Below are 24,851 nucleotides of genomic sequence, written 5' to 3' on the forward strand. Positions count from 1 at the left end.
TTTCTTATACATAAATGACTTACTTTCAATCACTACAAATCCTATCCACAGCTTTTCCGATGATAACACTCTTCATTCATCTTACTCTTTTGACAAATCATGTAGTTCCCAGACATCCTCTTAACATCACTATTATCTGCAACCAGTACCTTAAACAATGATCTCCAAACACTCTTCAGTGGGGCAAGGATAACCAAGTGACCTTCAATGCTGACAAAAACTTTTCTCTCATAAAAGGGATCTCAGCTCATCTTCCCTCATCCTCAGTAATACATCACTAGACAGGATGAACCCCTCTCTCACTCTCTCTCTCTCTCCTTGGACTGACATTTACCTTCAACTTCTCTTTGCACAAACATCAACATCTTAAAAAACTAAGTATAGGTAACCCTCGTATAATGCAGATGTTAGGTTCCACAGAAATGCTGCGTTACATAAATCGTGTTATGCGAGACTCAGATCACATAGAAAAAGTAGGGTTATTTTCCGAAATTGTTATTTTTTAATTATATAAACAACAATGACATCTTCTTCTTGAGTATTTTGTTGGAAGTTTATTTTTCACTTGGTCAGACTATAATAAATTTAGTTTAATCCTTTATCCAAGTGTGTGCAAACAAAGTTTGCGCCTGAAAATATCTTCAGGACTGGGGTAAAGTGGTACAACACCGGGCGACTCCTTGCAAAGGTCATGCAAGCTACCAACACTCTTATCTCAGTATCTCCCAAAATGCAAAACACATCTCCTTGCAGATATGTAATATATTACGCATTAAAGGAAGGGCCACTACCCAGACTAGTTTCGACCTTTATTGAGGTCTCTTCAGTGGGAGCCAGGCCCAAGTGGAGATACCAAGGCAGAAGCATTAGCAATGTCATCTCCTCCTATAGGAGCTGCCAAACAGTGTGTCACCTTTTTATTAAATTACTCTGGATTTAGAGAAAGATGTTGAAAGTTTATTTTTCACTTGGTCAGACTATAATAAATTTAGTTTAATCCTTTATCCAAGTGTGTGCAAACAAAATTTGCGCCTGAAAGTATCTTCAGGACTGGGGTAATGTGGTACAACACCGGGCGACTCCTTGCAAAGGTGGAGCAAGCTACCAACACTCCTATCTCAGTATCTCCCATAATGCAAAACACATCTCCTTGCGGATATGTATAATATTACACATTAAGGGAAGGGACGCTACCCAGACTAGTTTCGACCTTTATTGAGGTCTCTTCAGTGGGAGCCAGGCCCAAGTGGAGATACCAAGGCAGAAGCATTAGCAAAGTCATCTCCTCCTACAGGAGCTGCCACTGAAGAGACCTCAATAAAGGTCGAAACTAGTCTGGGTAGTGGCCCTTCCCTTAATGCATAACATTATACATATCTGCAAGGAGATGTGTTTTGCATTATGGGAGATACTGAGATAAGAGTGTTAGTAGGTTGCTCCACCTTTGCAAGGAGTCGCCCAGTGTTGAACCACTTTACCCCAGTCCTGAAGATACTTTCAGGCGCAAATTTTGTTTGCACACACTTGGATAAAGGATTAAACTAAATTTATTATATCTTGAGTATTCTGCAATTCAGCAGGTTCTTCTTTTAGTAGCAGAAACTTTCCTTCCACTCGTTTCTGTTTTGAGCTTTCTCTTTCAAGATTGTGTACCTGTCTCCATTCAGCATGTCATCTACCATTATTTTCCTTACTCTTCCTCTGGGTCTTTTTCCATCTATTTTTCCTTCGATGGCATCTCTGATGATTCCATTCCCTCTCAGAATATGTCCAATCCAGCTTCCCTTGCTTCTTTTTATCCTCCTTAACAGACTTCTTTCTTCTTCTACTCTTTTTAAGACCTCTTCATTAGTTATTTTATCTGTCCATTTGATTTTTTCCATCCTTTTCCAAATCCACATTTCAAAGCTTTCCAAAATCTTAATTTCTTCTTTCTTCAATGTCCAAGTTTCAGCTGCATAGAGAGCAACACTCCACACATAACATTTTTATTAGTCTTTTCTTTAGGTGACAATGACATATCCAAAAAAAAATATTTTTATTTAATTCAGGTAATTCATGTAAGTTAAGAAAACAGATCAACTATGAAACAAAATACATAGTATAAACTTATAAAAATATAAATCGTACATAAACTTTATTGCCTATAATGCATAAATAATAAATTTAGTTTAATCCTTTATCCAAGTGTAAACAAACTAAGTTTGCACCTGAAGTATCTTCAGGACTGAGGCAACTCGTGGTAAAGGTGGACCAAGCTCTCATCACTCCTTGTCTCAGTATCTCCCATAATGCAAAGCACATCTCCTTGCAGATATGTATAATGCTATGCATTAAGGGAGGGGCCACTACTCAGATCGGTTTCGACCTTTATTGAGGTCTCGTCAGTGGGAACCAGACCCAGAAGTGGTGATACTAAGGCAGAAGCAATGGAGAAGTCATATTTACCTATACGAGTTGCCAAAAGGTGTACCACCTTATTATTAAATTACTCTGGATTTAGAGAAAGATGTTGGAAGTTTTTTTTTCCCCACTTGTTAGACTATAATAAATTTAGTTTAATCCTTTATCCAAGTGCAAGCAAACAAAGTTTGTGCCTGAAGATACTTTTATATAGGACTGAGGCAACTCGTGGTAAAGGTGGACCAAGCTCGCAATCACTCCTTGTCTCCCATAATACAAAGCACATCTCCTTGCAGACATGTATAATGCAATGCATTAAGGGATGGGCCACTACCCAGACTGGTTTCGACCTTTATTGAGGTCTTTTCAGTGGGAACCAGGCCCATAAGTGGTGATACTATGGCAGAAGCAATGGAGAAGTCATATTTACCTATACGAGTTGCGAAAAGTTCTCCATTGCTTCTGCCTTAGTATCACCACTTCTGGGTCTGGCTCCCACTGACGAGACCTCAATAAAGGTCGAAACCGGTCTGGGTAGTGGCCCTTCCCTTAATGCATAGCATTATACATGTCTGCAAAAAGATTTGCTTTGCATTATGGGAGATACTGAGACAAGGAGTGATGAGAGCTTGGTCCACCTTTACCATGAGTTGCCTCGGTCCTGAAGATACTTCAGGCACAAACTTGTGTTTGTTTACACTTGGATAAATGATTAAACTAAATTTATTATTATCTAATCTAACCAAGTTGGAAAAAAAAAACCTTCCACAATGCATAAATGTTTTAGACAAAATAAAATAAAGTGCATAATTTAATCGTAATCACTGTCTTCAAAATGAACATTTCTTAGATATTCTTTATTTACAAGTGGCCAGACGTTGCCATCACTTGAAATTTCTTGGACATCATTTGTATAATTCTCATTGCATACTTAGGCTGGTTTAGTTATCAAGAAGTCAGTAATAAGACCTTACTTACCACTATACTGCAATTTTTTATTAAGTTCATAATATGGAGCTAAACAAATATCCAATTATCTCATGAATTTTCTGGAGCGCTCTATTGAGGGATCATTATCCACAAAATAACTTCCTAACTTTTTTGCCAAGTCCAATCCTTCTGCTAATTTCTTTAAACTGAATTCTTTAATGGATTCATCACAATCAGGGTAGGGGCATTTCTCATAAAGCATAGTCATATATAAGTCCAAAAGGAAGTGTGCTTTGCATTATGAGATACTGAGGCAACTGATGGTTTTACTATTTGGCCTTATCCAGAATTTATTGTTTATCTTTCTGCAAAAAAATCCTGATAATATTTCCCCCTCCTCCTCCTCATCAAATTTACCAGGGAGAAAGAAATGCACTAAAAGCAACCTGCCTTTCTTTGACACCTCACATCCCTCCATATTAAACCACTGCAGGTTTTGTTGCTGGCTCAGTTTACTAGAAACAGCATCTTCGTGGACAGATACATAATAATTTTACAGGTGGGATATGCTTCAAGAAATCCACGTAAGTCAAATTTCTGTGTTATTCGTTATTATTTGCATGTTGACAGGTATAAAGTTTTTATTTAAATCTTTGGTCCAGGCAATTAACATTTTTTGAACCCTTGGATTGTTTCATTCCAAGAATGTGCAATTTTCTTTGCTGAGAAGAAAGTAATATTTTCACCCGCATCTTTATATTTTATCTTCTTATTGTTGACTTGCTGAATTTAAATTCTTGTGCAATTTTTAAAATCTTAAAACTGGACTCGAGTTTTGTCTAGTTTTTAACTTTGTATCCAAATGATAACAGCAAGCTTCTTTTTATATGTAAGCATTTATATCCTCATTGTTGCGACTTTCCTTCACCAGTCTTATCGACCTGATTAATAAAGGTGCAAATTAAACCCGTAATAAATTATTTACATGTGGAAACAATAGCATTGGAAATATATCGAACTGATGTTTATGTACCTCTGTTTTTAAAGTTTTGTCTTCAAATCAGCAATGAATTTTGAACTCGCAGATATGAGGTGATGTGCTGCACACACATGGTACTTGTGTAAGTGCAAGTGCATAGCAATGTATAGATAGTGGCATAACATATACGTATACAGTGTTAGGAGAAAAAACTACATACCTTGACTTCGTGTGACAATTACCATGTGCAATCAAGATTGATCTTCTTGCCAAAATTCTATTAAGTGACTAAATTTTTTTCCTTAGGTTTTCTACTTGTGCCAAGCAAAATAAAAAATTACTGACTAATCCTATTGTAATACTATATTATTTTAACTACTTGCCAGCTAAACTTCTCTAATCTAATTCTGTGATATGGCAAAATTGAACAACTTCTGTAATATAACAAAAGATGTAAACGATAAAAATTGCAAAACTCAGAGAACTTGTTTCTTCTTGCTGTTACTATTCCTATGAAGGATAGCAAGAGAACACTTTGCTAACCAACACACCATTCATGTTAAAGAGCCACTGAACATCTCAAGCATAGCGTACACTAATCAAGTAATTAATTATCTGAATGCTACAAATATTATTTAGTAACATTATCTTTTTATGATACTAACTGATAAAGAGTCCCCTTTATTGTGTACAGCATAAAAAAGTCAGCAAAATGTGATAAGTATATAGCTACTGTAAATATCAGATCTCTATACAAAGCAGGAAAACTCCAAATTCTACAAGAGAATCTGAAAAGGATAACGTGGGATATCATAGGAATCTCAGAAACTAACTGGACAGGAGAAGGATACTTAAACATACCAGAGGGAAAATTATTCCATTCGGGAAGAAGAAGATTCCATTCAATGTACATAGAGAAGGAGTTGCAATCCTAATAAAACAAAATCTTACAGATATTAAGCCCATCTCATCCAGAATAATAGGAATTAGACTAAAAGCCAAAGAAAAAGGACTGCACATAAAGGTTATCCAGATTTACACACCTCACGCAAGTCACAATGAAGAAGACATTGAACTATTCTACAACAATCTCCAAAAAGAAATAGATAATACAAACTCCAGAGACATCTTACTCGTAATCGGAGATTTCAATGCTAAGATCGGAACTTTCAGAGAAGAGATAAAAGATGTAATAGGGAAATTTGGAATTGGAACCGAAAATGAAAGGGGGAAAACTATGCTCAATTTCTGCAAAGAAAACAACCTTGTCATCTCAAACACAATGTTTTACCATAGACCTAGTTTTAAATACACCTGGACCTCACCAGATAGAGAGATACGAAATTGTATAGATTATATCCTAATTAGAAGTAAATGGAAAACCTCAATCAAAAATGTAAGAATGCTCAAAAGCCTAGCTCTGGATACAGACCATGAACTCCTCTCTGTAACAATGCGGATAAAATTCAAACAGAACTAAAAAAGAAATAGAATTGGTAAACTACACATGGAAAAGTTAAAAATTAACCAAATAAGATTAGACTATATTAGGAAAATTGAAGAAATAAATAGGACTCAAACAGATGAAACCAAAAACCTTTGGAAAACAGGAAAAGAAATATTAACTAACTCAGCAAAGGAAACTTTAGGAATTTATAAGAGACCCAATGATAAATGGATAACATCTGAAATATTAGAAAAATGTGAAGAAAAAAGAAAACTGAAAACAAAATTAAACAGACATACCTCAGAAGAAAACAAGAAGAAATACAAACAACTCAAAAATGAAATTGATAAACTCTGCAAACAGGCTAAAGAAAGCTGGCTAAACAAAAAAGCAGAAAAATGCAATGAGGCATATAAACACCATAACTCAAAAACATTACATAACACAATTAAAGAAATTACAAAAAACTTTTCACCACTACTGCTAACAATGATCAACCATCAGGGTGAGGAAAAAAGGTGATAAGAAAAATTGGAAACAGGAAACCCAAATGCAAAAAAGGCAATATGGATGGAACACTACCAAGAAACCTTTAAGAATGAAAGCAGTAACTACCTAATAACAAAGCCCTACACTAACTAAAGACACGATACATTAATGATCGTTCCATCAGAAGTGGAGAATGCTCTAAAGCAAATGAAATCTGACAAAGCACCAGGGATAGACCAAATTCCATCAGAACTCTGGAAAGAAGGAAAGCAAACAACTTTAAAATTCCTTACCACACTTTTCAGCAAAATCATTAAATCAGGAGAAATAGAGATTGGAGAACAGGAATTATCATACCAATTTACAAGAAAGGTGATAAGAAAAATTGTAAAAACTACAGACCAATCACAGTACTCAGCCATGCTTACAAAATATTTACAAGAGTCTTACAGAACAGAATAAAGAGTACATATGAGATCATTTTTAGTGAAGAACAGACAGGCTTCAGAATGAATCGCTCCACACTGGATCAGATCTTCATAATACAAAGACTAGCAGAATTATACTGGGAACATAACAAAAATATCTATTACTGTTTTATAGATTTTAAACAGGTAGTCAACTCAATAAACAGAGTGACCTTATTAAGAATATTAAAAGAGAAACAAATCGATGAAGGTACCCTAAACTTCTTAGAAAAATATTATAGTCTCACAGAAGCAATAATTAAATTCAGTAGTATAACAACAGATAAAATAAACGTTAGTAAAGGAGTAGCCCAAGGATGTCTCATCTACCCATACATTTTTAGCATCTACCTAGAGGATATGGTTAACCAAGCCATGGAAGGAGAAAAAGAGGTCAACCTAAATGGTTATAGCCTTAATAACATAAAATAAGCAGATGACATTGTAATGATAGCAGACACAAAAGAAAAAAATGGTGAACCTAATAACCAAACTAAACAATACGACTAAAGAATATAGCGTGATTATAAATACAGACAAAACAAAAATTTTGATAATTGGAAAAAACAAAGAAAAACTAAACCTCTCCTTGAATGGATCAGCAATTGAATAGGTAAAACAATTCAACTACAGGTAATCCTCGTATAACGCGGATGTTATTATTAAATCACTTAAGGAATTGAACAACGTAGATATGAATATAAATAAAATTACACTGTAATAAATATTTCCGATATTTCGGCAACGTCACGTTGCCATCTTCAAAAGGAACTTACAAAAAAAAGGCACGTCCATGTAGGCACTACAACACAGTAACTGAGAATGAAGAGAAAACGTTAATGTTCGCTAAGAGAAACCGCGTGGCGGTTTCTCTTAGCGGACATTAACGAAGCTATTCATGCCTTCGAAGAAGAGCTTTCGTGCCCTTTAAATCACGAGCTTTGGTCAATTTTACATGACGTCTCATGTACCGCTGCAGACAAAGAATTTGAAAAAATACGAGGCCAACAGATGAAAAAATTTGAAAAATTAAAAAAGAACTCTACCATTAATCCAAAACTTCCTACCAACACCATAATCAACCTTTCTTCAGTCACCCTGAAGCACTCAACGTGCTTTCACGTGGCCACAACTTCGCCATTGCTCCCAGAAAAATACCCAGTGAGGATATTATGATCCAGATCGAACGCGGAATCCACCACCTTCCACATCAAATCGCCAACAGTGTAAGACTGGATGTAGCTTGTGTCCTCTCCAAAGCAAGACCACCAAAAACCAACATATCCAACAAGGAATATAAAGCTCTGCAGGAAATGAGGAATAATAAAGAATTAGTTATAACTAAAGCGGATAAGGGAAATGCAACTGTAGTACTTAACCAAAAGGACTACACAGGTAAGCTTAATGCTCTTCTATTAGATCAGGTTACTTACCTCCCTATCGAATACAATCCCACCAACTCACAAATTAGAAAACTTCACAGGCTCCTTAAGAAAGTCACTTCTTGGCCTGTAGAAGTTACCAACAGATTAAAGCCGTTTAACTCTATACCCCCCCCCTCCCCTGTATTTACGGACTCCCAAAAATACATAAAGAAAATGTGCCATTATGTCCCATAGTGGATGGCATTGATTGCTCCACATACAAATTAGCTAAACATTTGGCCAAAGAGCTCACACACTATACTGGCAACACACCATCACACATAAAAAACTCAGCCCACTTCAAAGCCAGCATAGAAAACCTTACACTCCAACATACTGACATAATGGTCAGCTTTGACGTCTCCTCCTTATTCACAAATGTCCCACTCAAGGAAACTTTAGAGCTAATCCAAGCTAAATTTTCTCCCGATATCGCAGCCCTATTTCAGTTCACAATGAACTCAGGCTATCTCGTTTGGCAGGGAAAATTCTACATACAAATAGAGGGGACAGCTATGGGTTCACCACTCTCCCCACCCTTGGCCAATTTCTTTATGGAGACCTTTGAAGAAAAAGCCTTAGCCTCTGCCCCACAAAAACCAACCATATGGCTTCGCTACGTTGATGATGTGTTCGCTATTGGGCCACATGGCTCTGAAACACTCCTCTCCTTCTTAACACACTTAAACAACCAACACCCCAGAATCAAGTTCACCCTGGAAAAAGAGGAAAACGACAGCCTCCTTTTCCAAGACACACTAGTCACCCGCCAGCCTGATGGAACCTTGGTTTTCTAGAAAATCCACCCATACAGGCAGATACATTCATCAACAATCCCCCCCCCCTTCACAACAATACGGAGTGGTGAAAACACTATACAACAGGGCTAAACTAATCTGTTCTAACGACATGGCCTTAAACACTGAACTAAATCACATCCTCAACACTTTCTCAGCCAATGACTATCCCCCCCTCCCAAAAAAAATCCAAAAAATATTAAAACCTACAAACCACAGTCCCCCTTCCTCCACAACAAGGATTACTCTAAATCCATCTCCATTCCCTACATCCGAGGCACCTCGGAAAAAATTACCAAAATCTTAAAAAAATATGACCTGACCTCCTGTTACAGGATACAGAAAATTGGCATCCCTTATCTGCTCTACTAAAGACCAACCACTTCCCTTAGACCTACCTGGTGTATACCAGGTCCCTTGCAGCTGTAAACTGTCTTACTTTGGCCAAACAGGCAGGACAGCGAATATCAGAATTTCTGAACACAAGGACCACATCCGTTTTCACAAGTACAGCCATTCTGGTCTTGCAGGCCATGCTCTGGATACATGCCACAGAATACGGTGGAAGAAAGCTACAGTAATACACCGTAGCAAATACAAATTCAAAAGACTATTTATGGAATCAGCTTCAGCTCTCCAAACCTCAACAAATTTGGTTGTATGCGACTGCCCCAAATTTGGGAGGCTTACATCAGCAGACCTTCAGCCCAACAGCCAAGAACACCTACTTAGCCCACTAGAGGGCACCATCAGGACGTTTAGGAGAACAATAGCTTCATCTCTTCATTCTCAGTTACTGTGTTGTAGTGCCTATGTGCACGTGCCTTTTTTTGTAAGTTCCTTTTGAAAATGGCAACATGACATTGCCGAAATATCGAAAATAATTATTAAAGTGTAATTTAATTTATATTCGTATCTACGTTATTCAATTCCTTAAGTGATTTAATAATGCACAACCAATGTATAAGCCTGTCTACGAGAATTAATGCAGATGTTAGGTTCCACAAAAATGCTGCGTTATATAAATCGCATTATGCGAGACTCAGATCACATAGAAAATGTAGGGTTAGTTTCCGAAATCTTTTTTTTTTTTTTTTAGATTATATAAACAATGATATATCCAACAAAAATATATTTTTATTTAATTCAAGTAATTCATTTAAGTTAAGAAAACAAATAAACTATGAAACAAATAGATAGTATAAAATTATAAATTGTACATAAACTTCAATTCACATAATATATAAATGTTTTAAGCAAAATAAAATAAAGTGCATATTTTAATCATCATCATTCTCTTCAAAACTAACATTTTGTAGATGTATTTTTTACGAGTGGCCAGACATCGGCATCACTTGAAATCTCTTGGACATCATTTGTATAATTCTCATTGCATACTTCGGCTGGTTTAGTTATCAAGACATCAGTAATAAGACCTTACCACTATGCTGCAATTTTTTTTATTAAAGTTCATAACATGAAGCTAAACAAATATCCAATTGTCTCGTGAATTTTCAGGAGCATTCCAATGAGGGATCATTAACCGTAAAATAACTTCCTAACTTTCTTGCCAAGTCCAATCCTTCTGCTAATTTCTTTAAACTGGATTCTTTAATGGATTGATCACAATCAAAATCTTTGGCAGAACTTTCCCTGCTATTTGGTTCGACATCATCTATGTTCCTCCTCATTTAAATATATTTTTCCATCAATTAATTCACTAATTTCGTTTTCAACCATATCGCAAAAGCCCTCTAAGTGGCCAATACTATAAAAATAAAATTTTTACATAAAAAAGCATTACATATTGTATGTAACTCACCAGAAAATGAGGTGCTCAGTTTGAGATTAACACACATGATTTTTAATGCGCTTTCCTGGCAGAAAACAAAGGCAATTTTCAACAATAAATACTTTATATGGTAAACAATTGACGTACATTTGACATACATGTGTGCTAAAGGGTATTTCCCCTAATATAAATTCGCTACTTATAACTACATGTGCGATACTTGCAGACACAAATTTAACGAAGATAAAATTTGATTTTTAAGTTGCATGTTGAAAAATATATGAAAAGATAAAGGGTTACTACAGTTTGTAGACCGTCTTATATTGAAACTGCGTTATACGAGGGTTACTTGTACATAGGAACAGTAATAACAGAACACCTAGTTACCATGACCACTATTAAACATAGAATATCAACTGCATGGTCATCATTTAATAAGCTAGGTAAGATCTGGAAAAATAATAAAATCTCCAAACCTCTAAAAATAAAATTATATAATGCAATTATAATACCCACTGTGCTATATGCTTCAGAAACTTGGACACTCAAGAAGACAGAGATATGAAAACTGGAGGCTTTTGAGATGAAATGCCTCAGAAAAATAAATAAAACAAAATGGACAGTAATAACAGAACACCTAGATACCATGACCACTATTAAACATAGAATATCGACTGCATGGTCATCATTTAATAAGATCTGGAAAATACAGATCTTACCTAGTAAGATCTGTATTTTCTGAAAACAAATGAAACTCTAAGACAAGACCTAAAATATACAGACTCATTAATCGAAAAGATCAAAAGAAGACAACTTCAGTGGTACGGACATGTCGAGAGAATGCCATCAAAAAAAACCCATCCTTGCTCTGCATGAAAGAATAAAAGAAAAAAGAAAAAAAGGAAGACCAAGAACTAAATGGATGACAACAATAAAGGTCAACTCTGGATTACAAGCATATAGACAGCTCACCAGCCATTATTGCAAGAAACCGAGACTCCTGGAGGTCGTTGTGGAAACATGGAAGACTCAACCAGTCCCCGACGGAAGAGGACAGTAAGTAAGTAAAAAAGTTCATTTGAAGAAAAATCAAAAGGATATGTCTCATATGAAGCAGTGACACAAATTATCATCATGATCACTTGTATTATTAACTCACATCAGAAGATACTTGTATGCCAAATCTCATCATCATCTTATAATACTAAAACATTAAAAAAGACAGAGTATCCAAATACAAAATCCCCAGCAATAAGTACAAAAATAGTTACAACAGAACACTAGTTAATAAAATCTTATATGGAACTCTTTAAGCCACCAAACGACAAGGAAAAATAAATTACAAGAGAGCAATACTTCTCTACATTTGGTCAGTCATGGACAAGATTTCAAGGATACTATCTTAAGAAGGGATTAAAGTTGCCTTCTTCCTGCCAGACAAGATTTCAAGTCTACTTAGACATCCAAAATCTACCCACAACCACAAAAGAAACCTAGTGTTTACACTTGGATATAGGACAGATGGGTAGATCAGAAGAGATACACATGTCAGAACATTTTAAGAACAGAGAAAACACAAATAAGGAATTGGCAGCAAATAGAAGAGAATTCAAACATGAAGTAATGTGGCAATGAACTGAAATGCTCTATATAGATTACAAGTTCTATTTCAGAGCTTTTAAAGTTAAAATATGTTAAAACATCCATTAACAGCGCAACAAACAAGGCATGATCTTACACCATATCTGGACTTCTCCCATAAAACATCTAATGCATATAGACACTGGTAGCACATATAACACCAGTAACTATCAAGATGCAACATAGCACATGTATGCATTCCAATGTTAATCCTTTTAAATTTGTAACATTGAAATCGTTACCTGCTTGTAGCTTATTCTATTTTTTAATCACTATTGTCTCCTGGAGAAGTGAACCATAGTTATTCACAAAACTAGATGAATGTTAAATAAGTATGTTTTTACTACAAATTTCTTTTATGTGTTTTGTATGCTGGGATTATGCAATACAACAATTCACATATATCAAGCCATCTAGATCTTGGTCATGCTCTGGGTCTTTTTCCCCCCTAGGGAAAATAAAGAACACAATAACTGTTTTACTAGCCTTTCTACTCTCTTAAGTGATGTAGCACTTAAGAGATAAGCTCTGAGATAAGCTCTGCTTGCACATTCTTGAATGCTAACAATGTCAATTCTTTGTAATTTTTTAATTTTTAATATCATTTTGCCAACGATGCTATCTTCACTCCCCTACTTTTTCTCGGAACTCTCATGCACATAGTTTTCAGCCTTTCATAGTTTAGTGTTGTGGCTAATTTCTCTCTTAAAACTGGAATAAGATCTATTCCAGAGGTTGGCAAATTACAACCCACTGTATCATGTACTGCCTGCATGCTAAGGATGGTTTTCTTAAATGAATTTTGTGACATAATCATGAAATTGATGTTTTTGGTATCCACTGAATAGTGTTCATATGATGCAGCCATACCCATTCATTTGCATATTGTAGATCTCCGGCCAGGCCGCTTTCTACTTGGGTAGTTCTGGAGATCACAACATGCTGCGCTCTCATTGCCATGCACTGCTGCTAATGCTACTCACAGTGCTAACTTGATAGTATTCTGAGTGCCAATCATTTCTTAGTCACACATATTATAAGTTTACAACTGAAAAGACCAGTAGCTGGCAACCAAGATAATATCAGAGCTAGGAATTGTGCATATAAGGAATTGATCACTGAGGGCATGGGTCTTCAAAGTTTTCAGAAAAAACATAAGTTGGTGAGAGGATCTTAGAGTATAGACACGTGAGATTACTCTTATATTCTGCTCTTGCTATCCTAACTATACTGGTCACCTTTCTTGTTTGTGCCTTGTACAGCTCATGAGCTTACTGATTACCTTTTTCTTTATATACCCTACACAAAACTTTTTTATTTTTCTGCACTTATGATGCTACACATCCATCTAACTTCTACCTGATTTATCTTCCTGACTCTGGGTATACAGTCTCAAACTGCTGTCTTCAAACATCCCTTAAGAATCTCCCATGCCCTGCTAATACTGTTTCCCTCTATCTCATGCCATAGAATTGCTTCAAGTTAACTTTTCAGTTTGTCATAATTATCTGTTTTGTAATTCCTCATATATCCCTTTCTTAACTTAATTCCAATTCTATATGTCTGGCAATCTTACAAGTTAAGATAATATGATTGCTCTGCTGTTCATCTGTCGGAAGCAATATTACTCTACCTTGATTACTGCTAAATTCTTTCGATGCTATTACCAGATCCAGCACTCTTGAACCTTAGTCCCCATAATTAATATTGTGTCTCAAATAATTATCCCTTAGCAGCTGTATAAATTCAATTTCTTTCCCTCTCCTTCAAATTTATGTCATACACCATCTGTCAGAAGCAATATTACTCTACTTGGTTACTGCTATGTTCTCTTGAAGCTATTACTAGATCTAGCATTCTTGAATGTTGAGTCCCCATAATTAACATGCTGTCTCAAATAATCATCTCTTAGTAGCTGTATAAATTCCATTTCCTTCCCTCTCTTGCTCCTTCAAATCTATGTCTCCCATAATAATTACTCTGCCTTCACCGATTGTGCTAATTTGCCAATGCATGCCATCCACATTCTTCTTTGCATTCCCAGGCCTATAGCAACAACCCACTATATACAGCGATCTCTCAATTATCTGACCTAACCTGCAAATGAATGAACCATCAATTAACCAATCCTTGACTGGGTTGGTATGTCAAATGATTTCTAGTACAACACCATGTAACTGTACTATTAATTATCCAACCAGCAAACTGCTCTTCTACTGTGGGCAGATCACCGAGGAGATACTGTGCTGGCTTCCAACTCACATCAGACAGCATGAAATGCAATGCCCATTCATTTTCTTTTTTTAAAAACCTACTGAAACATCTAATTACTGCAATTTTGGCTTAAGGAGATTGGAATATATATAAGTCACTATAATTAATTCATTCTTTCTTATGGCTTTGTAGTTTTTTAAAGAATGCTATTTATAATTACTCAATTAACAAGACAAAAATATTTAAAAATCCTGAGATTTTTAAAATATTTACCTCTTCTGTGGGAACAATGCACAGCATAAAGGTGTAGCAAAAACAAGGCTGCAAAAAAAAAAAAAAAAAAAGAGTAAAATTAATATAGATCTAAAATCAATTATACTTTCCATTAAAAAATAAAGTTGCATATAATTATAATTTATACAATCATCAATGTATATGACTGATCAGTTTTCAAAAGAACATAATCTGTAGCAACTGCATTGTTCTTTGTTCAAATCTTTTTTGTCCAAAAAGAATTACGAACTCCAGTTAACAGTATCATTCATGTTTGACCACTCATTTACAAGAATTTGTTTCAAAATATAAATGTAACAATGTATTTAGATAAAAATTGTTTCTTAATGCATTTATGAAGTATTTTACCTGAGTAAAAAAATATAAACTTATTTATGCATAGTGTTTCTTTTACTGACTCAGGTTTTATGCAAGCTTTAATGTGGAGACCATTGTTGCAAGGTGAAACAAATACTGTCCGTGTTTCTGTTTCAAAAACTCAAATTCTTGAAATATATTCGATTAAATGCATATACTACATTAATGAGTGGAAAAATGTAGAAGAGAGAGCTCAGTTACTTAGCAAAACATTTAAAAAAATGTCTATTTTAATTTTCAAAATCTCCAATAAAAGAACTGATTTTTAAAAAATATATTTATATGTAATCCTACCCACAAAATGTTGTAAAGCCTAATGTTCATTTAGTACCATGGACAAGTCAAAACATGGTACTTTTTTAAGCCACTTCAAGTCTTCAATAAGCAGATAGTAGTCTCAAACCAGGTCAAGAAAATCCTCCACTACCTAATAAGAAAAGAAAGAAGTCATTAGGGAAAGGAAGGACTAGCTACAATATTCAACACTAAATATGAAGATAATCTTCTTGAATGGAAGACAATTTCAAGTAGAGTCATGTTATCAAACATCAAAATGGAAAACTTGACACTGAGATATATATGTCATTAGAGAAGGCAGCTGACATAAAGGAAAAGCTGGAATCTAACAGTAGAGTAGGAAAATTTGGGAAAAAAGAGCAAAGCTAAGCTAATAATAATGGTAAGTACTGGATTTCTGTTCAAGATATAGACTAATCATCACTAACACTGTGTTCCAACATGAAGATGTGCACAAATTCATTGCGAGAAGAGGCAAGAAATATGAAAAGTCTCGCTGACATGTTAATGACATGTTGTTACACATATGACTTGGGTTACACATATGATTATTCAAAATTTTGTACTAGAATATGAAGCTTACAATAAAAAATGTTATCTCTGATCGAAATCATCAAATGGTCTCATTGCTATGGAATGACACTGATAAGAATATAGAAGATAAATATCAGGAAGATGGCAAAATGTTCTAAAGACTGTTGAAAAAGCTTAGAAAAATAGAATAGAACAGTGAAAAGGAATCAGGGATACTAAAAGTGACATAAAAATTGAACACAAGGATCATTATTTAAGAAATCCAGAAATTTCAGGATTGTTAAATGTGATGACAGAACAGACAGAAAATATTCATGAAGAATGCAATCAGGAGTGCATATCAATATTTGAGGTAGAAAAAGGCAATCAGAAACCTGAATTTTGGAAAATGACTGCAAGATGATATTCAATCAGAAATGCTGAAATATTGAAGTTTTATAGTGGCTGTACTACATAATTCAGAAAGCATGTTAGAAGATTCAGATGATCGAAGTACAGCCCGTATAGTAACCATCTATAAAAAGGAAAAGAAGGCAATGTTTCACCATTGTAATTAAAGAAGACTAGAGAAAATCACTTTCTCTCCAGTGCCTCCTTTAATTAATTACATGATCTAAACAATCTTTTAGACAGAATTCTAAAAAAAAAAAAAAAAAAAATTAATGCAAACTGCTCCTTCTTATATAGCCGCAACATAAATCAGTTAAATTCTTCCTTGATACTAAATCAGAGAGCACTGAACACAGCACGTCTTGTCTTAATTCCAAACACTTCCATAATTTAATTTATTTTCTATATTAAAGTCATAGCTGCACTGAATAAATTATAACAGTTTAATCACTTTAGAATGAAATTATTTTCTACATGAAAAGTCTCAACATAATTCTTCTTCTCTCTTCCATCATCTATGTGGATGACGATGAGGCCAAATGAACTCTTTCCACTTCTGCCTATCCCTGGAGAATCTGAACAATTCTGTCCAGTTCGGTATCACTTGTTGTGATTTGGTTTTCAGGTCCTCTTTTATTTTGTCTATCCATCTAAATCTGGGCGACCCTTTGGATCTTTTACTTTCCATCGTTGTGTATGGGTGTATGGAAGTGTTGAGGAGAGATAGTACCTCTCCACTTGGACAGTCGCACGTAATTGTGGTTGAGATGGATTGGTTCTCACTGGATACCCAACTCTCACTTATGGCTCCAAGAAGCTACTGTAAACTGGTAGCGGCCACACCCTGGTAAACTGTGTCGACCCACAGGCTAAACTAAGTGAGGATAGCCAGATATGGCAATCTCAAGTAGCGACTGTATTCAGTGAATCGGCTGCAAGCAGCTTCTGTACTCCATGTTAGGAGCAGCTGAATTCAGGTCAAGGAGTGGTTTAATTATCAATTCATTGAATTGATAATTAAACCCATATCTACAGTTTCAAATCACCTTTTAGGATCAGTTATAACATTGGTAAGTGGATGGGTTGCAGCTAGATAAGTTAATTTTATATTTATAATGTGATGATACTGTGTAATTTTTAGACTGAATGTTGCTGTGTGATATTTGTGTTTGGAACATGGTGTTTGGTTAAAATTTTGTTTCTTATTAATGCACTGGAATGAAATGGTGGTGAAAGGGACGTTGCATAGGTTGGTGCAAAAGACAAACTGAATGGTGTGGATTTTTCAAAAATGGTAGAGTGCTATGAGTGTAATATGTATGCACAGGAGGAAGATATTGTGGAGAAGTTGAATAAGAGAAAGAAGCGAGTATAGATAAGCAGAAGTACAATATGCTGATGGACTATGATGCTTGTTTTAATCAGAGTAAAGAATATGGTGTTATAAGTGAAACAGATGTCAAGGAAGACTGCACAAAAATGTGTGAAATTGATGTTGAGGAAAAGAGTACAACTGATGATAAAATGTGTGATGATGGTGAAAAACAATGTAATAATTAATAAGATAATGAGTAGAGCTGATGGTGAAAAGCATATAAGACTGGTGGTAAGATAGCAAGAGATGAAGCAGATGCAGTATGAAATGAAGACAATTGTGGATATGTAAGAACGAATGAAAAAGAAGACTGATATGAATGTCAGTATGAAAGACTTGCGATTGGCGTTATGTCGGGGATTCAATTATTAGAGATGAGGTGAGGTGAATGAGAAGATGCACAAGGTTTGTTTTCCAAGAGTAAAATCAGTAGAGTGATTGAGCTATTGGATGTGAGACATAAGTGAGCAAAAGAGTTGGTAGTATTAGTAGTAGTAAGAACAAATGACCTGACTGGAAACAAGGAAAATGTAAGACTGGATATCAGGAGGTTGTTGAGAAGAATAAAGATAATAACATGATAAGAACGATAGTGTATGGCAATGATGAGCTGAGGTGGAAAGCAAAGATTATGAATGATATGTTAACATAAATGTATGAAGAGAAAGGAGGGCAGTTTGTGAATGTGTGGGATGAGTTTGAAGGACAGATTGAATATACAAATGATGCACTGCATCTGAATGCTTTTGGTGTGTGTCATTTGGGGAGACTGCTGTTGCTAGGGAAAGTAATGAGTGTAGAGAATGGATCTCAGCAAGTAAGAAGTCATGCAGAAGAGCAGAAGAGTATGGAAGGAGGGACTGAAGTGGTGCTTTTGAATGAAAGTGGACAGCATGAGTGTAGAGAATAAATGTGCAAGGACATACAGAGAAATGGGGAGGGCACTCAGGGTGGACATGAGAACACAGCACGAAAAAAGGTCGATACTCAAAGAGGAAGTGAATGTGTGAGTACACAAGAAAGGAATGGGGTAGCATGGTATGTAAGCAATACGGCTGGACTTGAAGAGGGTTCTGGAATGGCTAATAAGAGAGAAGAATGGCTCGAGAAAGGCATGGAGAAGTTACAACTAATAAGTGGCATCAGTGAAACTAGTTACAGATCTAGAAGTATCAGAAACAAGGGGAACAAAATTGTGGCATTTTGTTCATCCAAGAATTGTTGGAATAAGTGAGACATGGTTGGATGAGGATGCCATCCTGACAGGAATAAAGATGAAAGGGTATGATGTTTTTGTAAAGATAGAAAAAGGAAAAAATGGGTATGGAGTGTTGATGACAGAAAAGGAGCTAAGCACATGTAGGATAGAGATGCAAGGAGGAAAGAGGTAAATATAATGAAATATTTAGTTGGATGTTGCTACGGACCTGACAATGTACAGGGTAGTGACCATGAAATGTATAGGAATTACCCAGCAAATAGGAAAAGGATGATCATTATGGGTGATTTAAATCATGACAATATAAGATGGGATGACAAGGAAGCAACTGGAAGTAAAGAAAATGAATAAGTTTTTGAGGGACAACTACTTCAGGCAGTATTGTAACAGAGGGAATGCAAGGATCAAGGGTCTTGGATTTGATCATCTCATCAGAGAATATCGTTATAAATAAGGTGTGAATTCTCCTTTTGGCTGGTGAGAGTGATCATGAAGTGATTACTTTGATGGTTGCCAGACAAGTGAGGACTTCTGTGAGGAAAGGATATACATGGATCTACAAGGCTGGTGACTATGAAAAGCTCAGGAGAACTTGCAGCCATAGCATGGAACATGGAGTTAGATGGAAAGTAGATTAATGCTGCATGGGTACTATTTAAGAACTATCTAGTAGAAGCAATGTCTAAATGTATTCCAAAGGTCAGAAGGTTAAATAAAGTAGGTGTGAAATGGATGAAGAGATTAAGTATGCAATACAGAGGAAGAAGGCAAGGAGGTAACATAAGGTGAATGGTAATAATCAGTTACATGAGGAGCACAAGAAACAGGCAAGGAAGGTGACTTGGTTGGTAAGGATAGAAAAAGTACAGTATGACCAGAAACAGTTAGCTAATGGGGAAAAAAAACTCGGGGAGTTTTTCGATATGTAGCCAGCAGAAAAAAACAAAAGAATGATTAGGGCAGGATGATGACACTGATTAGATAAAATGGTATAACGATAACTGCTGCAAAGTATATAGTTAAATATTAAATGAGCAGTTCATAAAAGATATTTCATCTTTATGAATGTGAGAGCATGCAGAGTTTGAGAGCAGTGGAAGGGGAGGGAGACTGACTGCAAATGAATAAGAGATATATGGGAAATTGAGCAAACCTGATGTTAATAAGGCTGTGGGACTTGATATATCACCATGTATTTTGAGGGAATGTGCCAGGGAATTGACATCTGCCTTGCAACCTATTTAATATGAGTCGTACACTAGGTCAAGTTCCATAGGAGCAGAAGGAAAGCAAGATTGTACTGCTTCACAAGGGAGGTGGTAGAATGCAATTTTCAAATTTGTATGTCAGGTGTTGGAGAGGTTAGTGAGAGCCAAGATCCAGAATTGGGATGTATGGACAGCATACATCCCAGTTCATAAATCAATGGACAGCATGGATTTCCTACAGGGAGGCAATGTTTTAATCATCTATTTACTTATTACAATAAGGTGAGAGGAGCACTGGAGAAGAGATGGATAGATAGCAGTAGTAGATGGATACACACTAGTATATTTAGATTTTGCAAAGGCTTTTGATAGATCATCACATGATAAGTGTAATAATATCTATCTTTTAATTTTAATATTATTGATAATATTTTGTTATTTATTATTATTTAACGCCAGACTGTCTTTTTCTTATCAGTCGTAATACCAAGTTTATCGTTGCTGCTTGAGCTAGTTCTTCATGCACAAAACTTGTGATTATTCTAATCCTTTTAGTCTATAGTTTTACTCCTCCCTTTCTCTCAAGGCCGTAAATAAGCTATTTCACATGCTCGAAGTGTAGACACAGGAAAAGCTTTTGGCTGGAATCAATTCCCTAATCTACCTTGCTGTATTTCTCTTATATTGATCCTTAAAAATTTATTTTTCTTTACGACTGCACCATTAAGGATCGTGTAAAAGAATTGTTTTTCTTTCCCCTACATCCAAGAGAAACGTTCAGCTAAGCACAAGAAATATCTCTTAAATTAACTCTAATTCAAGCAACTCCTAATTCTTAATATCAGTCAGTCGTGGCTATTACTATTCTCTGGTCACACAGGTTCTATATTTTTATGAGACAGTGTATTGGTAAGGCAAGATCATGCAAGCTATTAACAAAACAAACATGTTTATTCATTCTAAGACAAATTAATTACAAAATTTAAACTGCACATATCAAGTGTCTGGTTCAGCCTAATACAACTAGATAACAATGGAGACCATACAAATCGCGTGTCTAATTCTCCATATGATCATTCAAGCATTTTTCACTTAAGCTTTAAGACAAAGACATTAAAATTTCACATACATTTTTAGACACGTGGATAGACTTAAACACACTTTATCTTTACTCACGCTATAAACAGGAAAATGTTAAAACTTAATCCACATTCAATTTCTTTGCATTACACAACATTAGCAAATTCCTTAAAACTCTATATATACTACTTATTCACATTTAAACAGAAGTTCAGCTTTTTGATTTCTCTAATACTTTCTTTGCTAATCAACAATACAACCAACATCTGTCGCTTAATTTTCACAATCTAGTAATTAACTTAAAACAGCTTACTTACAATCTTGCCAGCTCATCATATATAGTCCTAGATCCTAAAGGTATACAGGTATGTTCTGCTTCTTCCAAAAAAAAATTTCTGATCGGACTCTATGTTACAGCAGCAATACTACAGCACACACGTAGATCATCGAAGAATTATATGGTAGGATATCTCGAAAAAACCCTCTCTGCTGCTATCTAACTTTCCACCTTCATCGGAAATGCATGCTCGCAGGAACGTGTCTCTCCCCATCCTCAAAAAAGGCTTGGCAGGAATAAAACTTCGAATCAAGAGCCCCACCAGCCAGCCTTTTATCTCCTTCTCTTTGACCTTGGTCCTCCTCCAAATTAAATCCCTCGGATTTACTGGAGGGTTTTTCTCCACCACCCATGCCATTGTTGAGTTTTGGCGGGAAAACTCGTAATCCGGTGGTCTTCGCGATTTTTGCTAGCCTTAGGTCCATTTGCCTAATCCTGTCTGAGCTTATTTTTTGTTTTTACAATTCTAATGGTTCTTACCAAAATATTCTAACAATTTGTTACCAGATTTAATACAGCAAAGTGAGTTATTACATTAATTTAATTACAAGTATTTAATATAAATTTAATTTTCCATGTAAAATCGACATAGAAAAAAATGTACTTCTAAATTTTTTTCTATACGAGATTTTACAATAAGTTAATAGCTAAACTGGAACAGATGGATTGGATATTAGTTTAGTGCACTGGATTGGAGAGATTAGTATCTGATAGGTATTGGCAAGTTTCATATGGGGCAATATCCTGGAAGAGGAAAGTCACTAGTGGTGTGCCATAAGGGTGTGTTTTATGGCCATTACAGTTTAACCTGTATGTTAATGATATTTGGGAAGATTTAAATGTTCAATTGTATTCACTTGTTTGCTTACTCTATTGAAGAGGACTTGAATAGACTGAGTGAGGATACCAGTTCAATGTTCCAAAGTGTAAGGTTTTAAAATTTGGAAAACAAAGATGGGATGTAGAATTTACACTTGGTGAGGATATATTGGAGAAGGTGGAGGAAATATGAGATCTGGGATGGATAAGAATAATTTAGAGGTCATATTACTAAAATTGTGAGGACAACGAAACAAATTCTGACAATGATGCAGAGGACAATAATGTGTTAAAGTAAGGAGATTCTGGTTCCATTGTATAAGGCATTGATCAGGTCACATATGGACTACTGTGCAGAGATTTGGTAACCTGGTTTTTAAAAGGATGAAGGAATATTGGAAAGGCCAAGAGAACTGACTAAGGTGGTTTCTCGTCTTTGGAATGTTAACTGAGAGAGAGATGCTTAAAGATAAATGCTGAATAAATGGGAAGAGACCTCTGTGTAGCCTTTTAAGGAACACAGAGAACTGACCACAACTTCTGATCTAAAGTCCAATCCTCACCTTCTCGTGGTGCACCCTGTGAGATATTTGCCTGGATATGAACAAAAGAGGATGGGCTGACAATTTGGGATTTAGCTGACCAAACTGTATTCTTACTGGCTTAAACTGTAACAAAAACTGATGGTACAACATTACAGACTTTCATGCCAGTTGTGGCCTTACAAAGTTAAATAAGCCCTTGGTTGGTTTTGTCAGGGAACCAGGGTGAACAGCAAAAAGTCAGTTAGGAACAGATCACAATTCAACCTCAGCAGAGATCAAGATGGGCACCATCAACATAAGAATCATCAAAGGAAAAGAAATGGAACTAGCAGAAGAATTGGATAAGCACCAGATTGACATAATAGGCATTACCAAAACAAAGAAGACAAAAACAGGTGAGCTCTTTCTGAGTAACAAATACAAAATGTTATAATTAGGCAATAACAATCAGGGAAAGAAGGAGTAGCTATAGTATTCAACACTAAATATGAAGATACTTGAATGGCAGGCAATATCAAGTAGAGTGATGTTGGCTAATATAAGAAAGCGAAACAGGACAGAGACAGACTTATTTGTGCCTATGATCCCACAGAAGGCTATTGAAAAATATCAGAAATGATAAAGGTAACAAGAAAACTGAAGATAAAGATATTGTAGAGATCTGGAGTAATTACTTTGAAAGATTGCTAAATGAAACAAGCGGTGAAAGCATGGTATTAGAAAACACTCAACAGGAATGCAATCATTAATATATATCAGTACTTGAAGTAGAAAAAGCTACATAAATCTTAACATTTGTGGAAAGGCAGCTGGAATAGATGATATACAACCATAAATGCTGAAATATGGAGGTATAAAAGTTTTACAGTAGCTACACTGCATTATTCAGAAGGCCTGGTCAGAGTGTCGAATTTCAGATAATTGGAGTGCTTATACCCTTCTATAAAAAAGGGAGGTACAACTGAATGTGAGAATTACATAGCAATTTTCCAACTGAGTGATACTGTTAAAGTGAGTGTTCCTGGAAAGTATACTTGAGAAACAGCTAAGACAAATTGTGGAGAGGAAATCTTGGAGAACAAGAAGCTGGGTTCAGACCAAACAGAGGTTGTCAGGATCAGATTTTTACTTTAAGAAAAGCAGTTGAGGAATCATGGGAATATAACAAGGATCTGTATTTAAGTTTTGTAGATTTGGAAAAGGCATATAAAAGGTGCCAAGAGGAAAGCTGTTATGCTATAGTTATATGGTGTAATTGGGACACTATATCAGGCGATGATTAGTCTATATTTCAGTCATAAATCAGAAGTTAGAATCAAAGGAGTTACAGGAAGATGGTTTGATGTGTAAGACAAGGGCGTACATTATCTCCATTATTATTCATTATCTATATGGATCGCATTATAAAGGAAAGTGGTACTGAAGTTGGAGATGCTAATCTCAGCTCTTTACTTTATTCAGATGATGTTATGCTTCTGAGTAAATCCAGTACAAGTCTGTAGGACTCTCTAACTAAATTGAAAAACTGCTGCAATAAATATGATATGAAAATCAGCATCTAAAAGACAATGAAAATAGGGCAGAAACATTGAAACATCAACTGCATCCTGAAAGGAGAACCTATAGAACAAGTAAAACATTTTAGCTATTTACACAATTTTTATTGAAGCTGGCAAATTAAATAGAAACAGACAATAGAATTGGTAAAGATAGTATGGTAGGAAATTAACTGAATAAATTTATATGGAATAAGAGAGAAATTAGTCAGAACATTAAACTTGCTTTATGTTCAAACCAATTTTAACTTATGGAT

At 35.5% G+C, this 24,851-nt stretch overlaps 1 protein-coding gene across 4 annotated transcripts in view; it reads right to left on the minus strand.

Annotated features, from left to right (window-relative positions):
• Positions 1–24,851, minus strand: part of Sfxn1-3 (Sideroflexin-1-3) — a 260,013-nt gene that overhangs the window by 8,958 nt on the left and 226,204 nt on the right. For all 4 annotated transcript variants that reach the window (XM_090392487.1, XM_090392486.1, XM_090392488.1 and 1 more), the window contains exon 10: positions 14,857–14,904. In XM_090392487.1, the coding sequence (XP_090248613.1) occupies positions 14,857–14,904 (48 nt within the window). The remainder of the gene's footprint in view (positions 1–14,856; positions 14,905–24,851) is intronic.

This window comes from Typopeltis vanoorti, chromosome 5 (genome assembly GCF_054136105.1).
Source record: "Typopeltis vanoorti isolate ZY-2024b chromosome 5, IOZ_Tvanoo_1.0, whole genome shotgun sequence".
Lineage (NCBI taxonomy): Eukaryota > Metazoa > Arthropoda > Arachnida > Uropygi > Thelyphonidae > Typopeltis > Typopeltis vanoorti.